The sequence below is a fragment of the Acanthisitta chloris genome, unplaced genomic scaffold (genome assembly GCF_000695815.1).
Source record: "Acanthisitta chloris isolate BGI_N310 unplaced genomic scaffold, ASM69581v1 scaffold18405, whole genome shotgun sequence".
Classification (NCBI taxonomy): Eukaryota; Metazoa; Chordata; class Aves; order Passeriformes; family Acanthisittidae; genus Acanthisitta; species Acanthisitta chloris.
In genome coordinates this window covers 6,052-14,301 of record NW_008675866.1, presented here as the reverse complement: position 1 = coordinate 14,301, position 8,250 = coordinate 6,052, and the positions used below count along the sequence as shown (strand labels likewise).

The following is an 8,250-nucleotide window of genomic DNA, read 5'->3' as shown; positions in this document are numbered from 1 at the left end:
TGCTACTCGGAAAGAAGCTATGTCATTTTAGATATTGGGGCAGAGACTGTGACATCTATCACACACCCAGGAAGATGGAAATTAAGTTTGAGGGCTCTCTCCTGGCTGAAGTCCATAAGGGCAGATATTTGAGGGATTAATATCACTCCATGTGACAGAGGTTGTCCTGCAAAATTACCAAGAAAAAGATGTAACAAACTACCCTCCCTGGAGCTGGCTGCTTCCTGCAAACTGCCATTCTTCTCCCTTTGAACCAAGCAGGAATTTTGACACTGAAACATTTAAGTGCTATTGGGTGAGCATTCTACAAGCCTTTGATTAGAGCAGTGTGGTGCTCATTAGCTTGACTTGTTTTAACAGCTTTCCAGTGCAGGAGAAAAGAGAAATAATTAGAAGTAAACTCTGTGTTGCTGTTCTGAACACTATGACCCATCACTGTTTTGACAGTCTCTTAATAATGGCATAAATGGGCTGAGTAATGTGACCAAATGTCCAGCAAAGTCTTATTGCAGAAAACAAGGATGATAAATCACACGATGCCCCATGCGGTAGGGTATTTTGCCAAATTATTGCTTATGGGGAAGTAGCTTTCAGTAACTGGGACTGTTTCATCAGTTCCAGGCATTCAGGGTTCCCACTGCCCCTTCTTCCCCACCTCCCACCTCTTTTAATTTTCACTTGGTATTCCCTACTGAAGGCTGGTGGGTTACCTCTATTTGCTGCCAGAGGAGACTATTCTTTCTCTTATAGAGCTTAAAAAACACTCACAAGCGAATGGGAAGGCTTCGGGGCTTCTTTTAACCACCAACAGACAATCCTGTAGAGTCAAATGCATGCATCAAGAGCCACTGAAGAGTAAAACATCATCAGGACAACCTTTCAGCCTGTGCTGATGATCCTCGCCCTACTGGGCAACTACTCTGTTTTGTACTGTGTGAGATGCAAGACCGAAACACCAGAAAACTCAATGATGAGAAATTTTTTTGGCAGGGCAAAGCAACACAGAGCCATTTGTGTTGTGCCTCTAAGACTGGTGTACAAAATGGCCAGATGGGCCTCTGAGAGGATGTGGCTTTTTCATGTATTGGCAGTTGGGTTGCACTTACGACCTGAATTTGTTTGCCTCTGTCTGTGCATTAGCACTTGTGTGCTAAACCTGCTTGTTCCAGCTGTGACAGTCAAATACTCAACATGTGCACTGGAGCTTGTGTTACAGGCGAACTGTGACCACCTATAACAAGCCAAAGGTGGATCAACATGCTTACATTACCTGTGAAGATTTAAAGACATAATTTTTGTCCTCCTTAACATGCACACGCTCCTTTGTCATGCAGTGCTGTTTAAGTATGCTCATAACCATGAGCACTTAGGCCAGATCAACACTGCAGCACTGTTTTATAGCGTAGAATGGTTCTACATTAACACAGCTAAAACAAATGTGACTTTTTCCATTGGGAAGGATTTCTTTTATTGAGACCTTCCTATAAACGCCTGATTCTGTTTCTTCACGACTGTTTAAGCTCTCTATTCCAGCTGCTGCCTTCTCTGAAGTGTGGCTAATAACACACCAGTAACAGCTGGACAATTAATTCCTTAACAACTGTAAAATGCTCTGGTATGAACAGAAGAGGATTTTGCCATATATTTCTCCTTGGTGTTTCTAGGTTGAATAAGGTGTTCCTTGAAGGCAGCTGATTTCTGAATAGAGACAGAAATGGAAAACAGAAAAGGAAATTTTGTGTCCTTTCTCTCCCATTCCCCCATTCATAATAAAGCAGGGACTACTATGAAATATCTTAATTTTAACCCTGCATAACAGGAGTATGGATACAGGGAGGCACACATTCCATAGGTCTTTCCAGTGGTAGGCTGAGCAGGATCAGACAAAGACCATTGGTGCCACAAGGGACCCAGTCCTATCACAAGCTTCCAGTGGCATTTTTGCCTGCTGTGGACCCAGCTGAGTGGAGAGCCCTTTGGTTACCACCCTGCCTGTGCCCACAGGTGCCCATGGTTACCAGCCATTGTATGTGGAGTGGTGTCATGCAGTTTCAAGAAGTCTGAGAGATGAGGTTTTTGTCGTAGCTGTTCAGGATACCATGAGGATATTTAGAGGTTGACTGGCCATCCAGACGTATTTCCAAGCATCTAAAACTCAGGTTTGATTTCTTTATATTTAAATATAATCCAAGGAAAATTAGGTACCATTTTCATTAAATCAGCATTTGATTAAAAAAAAAGAAAGAGGCATTACAACAAACATAAATTAATATATACACATCCTTGAACTGCATTACACCATCAAATCCTGACTTGCTTCCACAGCTTCAAGATTATGCCCGTTGATGCTGCACGAAAACCAATCAGCTGTTTGGCCATTCAAAGTCCTGAGCTTATGCTGCTCCCATTCAGCAATTCATTTTAGTGAAAGCTGCTTGCTTTCCTAGGCAATGAACATGTGATTCATGCTGAAAGAAGCAGCATGGGGCATGTTCAAGCTCCCCTGCTGTGGTGATCACTCCATCTGGATAGATGCATCTGGGCTGGGAGCTGCAGAAAGGAGAAAACCTCTTCTGTCCCTTGTACACGTCTCTTATAATTTATATTGCTCTGGCAAAAAGCATCCCCACTGAAGCTCTGGACACACACGTGCAGTGGCTGAGCAGAACCTGGGGAGAGCTGGACAGGCTGCAGCCAGTGATGAGAGTCTATGGGATGGGGACAAAAGTGCTCTGTGATGGGAGCTTTGCCCAGAGGTGCTCCTGGTGAGTTTCAGTGGTGAGCAGCTGGGTGCTTCACAGTGTGTGCCAGCTGCAGGTCTGCTCACCTTAGGGGGTGCCTGGGGGCTGGAATCCTCTGTGACAAACCTGCTGGCAGCGATGAGTGGGAAGGGTCCACTTGAAGTTCAGGTTTGCTCTGGAGCTTGTCTCCTCTCTGCTGGCTCTGTGAGGGGCTGCTCTCGGGATGGGGAGCTGTGCTTGGGGCCCCGCAGCAGCTCCCCCAGGATGGCCAGGACTTCTTGCAGGCCCTGCCCAGTATGGGCACTGCACCCCCGGAGCACCCAGCGGTGCCCTGCCAGCTGCCCCAGCCGCAGCATCTCCCCCAGCTGGGCAGGAGCCAGCGCTCCTGGCACCTCCTGCTTGTTGGCCAGGAGGAGGACAGGGATGCCAGCCATGCTGGGGTGGCTCAGGGCCGCCGCTTCGGACAACCGGGTCATGTCTGTGCTGTCAAGCACGAAGATGAGGGTGTTTATGTCCTCCAGGTAGTCAGGCCAGCTTGCCCGCAGGCTGTCTTGTCCACCAACATCCCAGAGGGTGAAGGACACACCACAGGGTGTGTGCAGAGACTCCACGTTGAAGCCCACCGTCGGGCAGGTCTCTACAGCCTGGCCACGCTTCAGTTTGTAGAGAAGGGTGGATTTGCCAGAAAAGTCGAGCCCCAGCATGACAACTCGAGCATCTCTTTTTCGCTGGCCTTTGGAGAACAGCTTCCCCATCAAGATGCTGCTGCAGCTGTGACAAAAAATAAACCAAGCACAAAACCACAAAAAAACCCGCCACCCACCAACAAAAAAGCAGCTAAAACCCAGAAATCAAGTGTATGTCCTCAATAATGTCAGTTAACAACAGTGCTCAGCTTTGCCTTTCCAAAAGAGCACCTTAGTTTGGCTGAAGAACGACACGAGCTGCTGCTTTTTCTTCTCTCGTAGCTAACATGAGGTGAGAGTATTATTCATGAGGTGTGGAGCAGAGCCAGGCAGTGATGTTCACAGCAGCAGTTTCTATATCCCGGCTCCGCTGCCCTGCACTTCCGTTTGCATTCACGACCCGAAGCGATTGGTGCGAAAGAGAGCTAACAGTTTGCAGGAAGAGGTGGGCAGAGAGTGGAGCAAGTTTCCTCCTCACCACATGCATAAATAAATCAGCTTTTGTTCATTGGCCTCTCTAGGGGAAATCCACCCCCGGCAGGACAGGGCAAGGAGGAAGGCGGGACTCAGACCAGGCTTGCTCCGGGAATTCGCTGAATCACAGTTCGAGGGTGTGGATTTAAAGCATCTTGAGCAACGAGATGTCTGACACATTTTCTGTCAGTTTTATGCTAATAAATACAAAACCAGTCTCCGTGGCATCAGCTTTTACTACCTGTTGTGCACAGGGTAATGACAGCAATTTTAAAAAAATGCACACAAACATGACTTTTTATATGTCTCATTGAAATACAGCTAGTCAGAACACCTTTCCCCGGGTGAAAAGCTATACAATTCTTTACATCCAAGTATTTACTACATTTTAACTTTTGTAAGTGAAGCAAAGTCAGTCCTCTGTGACTGAGGGGGGTAAAAAGATCCCTTAAAAGAAAACTGTAACAAGACATGAACTTTACATGCCCAGGACAAAATGTGCTACTGTAACAGCTCCCAGACTTGCTTGTACAGGAGCGGCTGATGGCAGTCAGCAGGGTCCCAGCGAAGTCAGTATTTTCCTTCGTTATCGGTTAGGTTTTGCTCCTAAAAGGCTGCTCAGAGGTGTGCAGAACCAAAAGCAGCTGCAAACCTCACATCACAGCGTTAATGCAGAGCTGCTCTCTAGCCACCTTTATTTGAGAAGGAAATGTGATTCATCCCTGCTTCCCTAGGGGAAAAAGAGGGGGAACTTTTAATGCATCTTTAAAAGTTTTCCATCTTTTCAAGAAAGGAAGTTGAATGAGAAAACAAAACAAAGAGTCCAGCCCAGGTAGGCTGCATGGGATTGCAAGGGATCCTATAGACCATGCAAAGTGTTTCTGTGATACATCTCTCCCACAGTTAACCCACAGACTTAGAGTAGGCACCAAGACCCTCCACAAGCTTTATGCAGCTTGTGAATGTGTAAGGTTTGTTTGTAGAATCAGAGTCATAGAATACCAGATTGGAAGGACCTCAAGGTCCAACTAACCTTTCATGGCAAAAGCACAGTCTAAAAAAGCTCAGCACGCTGTACAGCCATATCTTAAAAGTGTCCAATGCTAGGGGACCCACCACTTCCCTGGGGAGATTGTTCCAATGGCTGATTGTTCTCATAGTGAAAAATTGTCCTCTTGTGTGCAATCAAAATCTCCCCAGGAATAAATGGTACCCATGAATCCTCATCTTTTCCATGTGACTCCTTGTAAAAAGGGATTCTCTATCTTCTTTATAGACACCCTTTAAATATGGGAACATGGTGATAAGGTCTCCCCTAAGCCTTCTTTTCTCAAGGCTGAACAAACCCAAGTCTCTCAGCCTCTCCTCACATGTCAGGCTTCCCAGCCCTTTGATCATCTTTGCGTCCTTTCTCTGGACTCTCTCCAGCATGTCCACAACTTTTCTGTATAGAAGGAACCAAAATTGAACACAGTATTTCAGGTGTGGCCTGACAAGCTCTGAGTAGAGTGGGTCAATGTCTTCTTTCTCTCTGCTGGTGGTGGCCTTGTGGATGCATCCCATTGGCTTCCTTTGCCCCAGCAGCACACTGTTCACTCATATTGACCTGCCTGTCCATCGGAACGCCGATGAGCTTCTCCCCAGCCAGGTCGATCCCAGCCTGTGCAGTACTCCTGGATTGTTTTCCCTGGTGCAAGATCTTATACTTGTCTTTGTTGAATTTTAATGTACTTGTTCACCCACTCTTCCAGCCTATCTAGGTCTTCCTGCAGGGTGACTTTCCCTTCCGAAGTGCCCACTTCCCTATTCAGTTTCGTATCATCAGCAAACTTCATCAGGGCACACTTGATCCCAGCATCCAGTCACTATCATCAGGCTTTAACTCAAAAAGCTAAAGCTTATTTACAGATTTGTCACAGAGTAACCTAACAGTATATATACACCATCATGCACATGATAAATCATGCCGTATTGGTTCATGGGTGATCTTTTCTAAAACCAGTCTGTAACTGCAAAAAAGTTAGGAAGCTCTCTAGATGGGAATAAAAAAAAAAAAAAAGAACCACAATGTGCAACAGACTCTGGCCCTTCAGAGGACCATTTGCAAACTTCGAAGTGTGTGCAGCTGCCCAAGGGTTATCCTTTTGTCCAAGTTCTTAATTTTTTAAAGTTAGTTCCCATTTTGGGAAAACATTCCTCCCCACATTGCGTTGTACTTTAAGATCAATGTAGTTGGTATTTTTCAGAGATACCAGTGGGTTGAGTGAATTATCTCTTGACCTTTTCATGTTTCTCATGCAAGGCATTCATACTACTGTAATTCCTTTTAAGTAAACTAAATACAGGAAGCAAGGATGGAGATCCTTCCATTCAATGAATAGCTGAGTATTTGAAATATGATGTGATGGAGTCTTTATTGCATCATTCTCTCACATGCTACAGAAGTAGGCTGGAAAAGGATAGGAAAAGGAAAAGGTGAGGGAAAAGGTAAAGGTAAAGAGAAAAGAAAAGAAAAGAAAAGAAAAGAAAAGAAAAGAAAAGAAAAGAAAAGAAAAGAAAAGAAAAGAAAAGAAAAGAAAAGAAAAGAAAAGAAAAGAAAAGAAAAGAAAGAAAAAAGAAAAGAAAAAAGAAAAAAGAGAAGAAAAGAAAAAAGAAAAGAAAAGGAAAGAGAAAAGAAAAAAGAAGAAAGATTAAAAGATGCAACTAGGACCCAGTTTTATTGATAATTCCCCTAATGTTTTATATGGCACAGAATACAGTAAGTAATGGGCAAATAGAGGCAACTATATATTCTTTTCCTTTTTTTATATGCTCATACCCTGTGTATTGAACTGCAGACGGTTTTCTTTCTTCCTGCCAATTATTCCAAATGCAGGGTGCAAACTGTGCCTACAGAGTCTGTTCCACCCACAGCTGTGTTACAGAAGCATAGCATCTTCAATAAATAGTATATAGGAGCAATTGCAAGTCTGTTTAAGAAGGGATGAAAGAAAAGAAAGTAAAAGCAGGCAAGATAAGCTCTGAGTGAGTCCATTGCTGGAGCAGAAATGCCAGATGCTAAATAATTCAGAAATCACGTTCAGAGATGAGGACAGCCTCTATCCCAGGTATGTCTTCCATGGACAGAACAAGTGTTCTTGTCTTGTGTTTCATGTCTCTGAATTCTCAGGAGCAATGCTAATTCTATTTATAGTTTCATAGAATTTCAGTCAATTTATTTGTTTGCTGGCTTTTAGGCATCCATTTCTCTGTTTCCTAGATACTCATCACAAAAAGCAGTAATCAGTGCTAGTACTATAGGAGAGAATCCCCACTTCTCCCCATGCCTTAAATATCCAATAACTGGGATTTTGTCCTGGTCACTATATTCACTGCTGTTCAGTCCAACCTGTGTCTCCTCTTTGGAAAGCAGCTCCACAGAGACAACCCTTAGCAGAGCCAGGAGTAACAGATGTAGATCTGGTGCTTACCATGAATGTTCATCCTAATAGAGTCGGCTTGGAGCAACAAGTAGATCTCAGTGCCGCAAAGGCAGAACTTGCCTCCCCATCCAGACTTGCTTGTGTCTCTGAGGAAGGACACCAAAGTCAACATTCATCCAGTCCTGCCTGTGGTTCCTGCAGGATCTCCTCACTGTGTCATATGTGGAAGTACTACCCATGGAGGTGATGTCCAGACCAGCAGTTGGTGAGAAAGCCTGTCAGGAGCTGAAGGAGGCCCTGGACACAGGTGGATGTTTTGACCTGGAGAGGCCATCAATCAACTAGTGGCAGTCATCTTGAAGGGGACTTCTTCTGAGTTTGGCCTGTGAGAGCTCCTTGCTGACCTGCAGGGGATCACCGGATTTGACCTAGGCAGGACCCTAAGCTAAAACCACAACAAAGCCAAATGCAATGGTTCAAGCTTAGAGAAGTTTGGCCTTTTTCTTTTCTGCATCCTGGTCCATTCCTCTTGTTCTGCCCCTGACTTCTAATGTGCCCACAGGAAACTCACCCAGTACTCTCCTGCTAACAGACCGATGCTGGTTTGCTTGGCAAGTGCCCAGGAAGCTGCCTGTTCCATCAGGGTCAACGAGTAGCTGTGAGAGCTGGCAGCTCAAGGAAAGCTGCTTCCTCCTGAGACAAATTCCCAGAGGCTTGAAAGATGGCTTAGCATAGTCTGAAAGCTAGACAAGACAGCCACAGGCTTTGATGTGCCCTAGAAAAGCCTGCCTCCAGTGACATCTCAACAAGATGTGATTGCTCGAAGTTGTACATACACCCCAAAGCTCAGAGTGACAAGACTCACACAACAAAACACACAGCACATGTTAAGCACTTGTCCTTCAGGTACCCATCAAGCACTCTGGG

The 8,250-nt window shown here is 45.0% G+C and overlaps 1 protein-coding gene across 1 annotated transcript; it reads right to left on the bottom strand.

Moving 5' to 3' along the window:
* Nucleotides 1–2,905: 2,905 nt before the first annotated feature.
* Nucleotides 2,906–3,496, bottom strand: ARL11 (ADP-ribosylation factor-like 11). The gene has a single exon (XM_009075927.1). It carries the CDS (start codon nt 3,494–3,496, stop codon nt 2,906–2,908), a length of 591 nt encoding a protein of 196 aa, XP_009074175.1.
* Between the last annotated feature and the right edge of the window lie 4,754 nt (nt 3,497–8,250).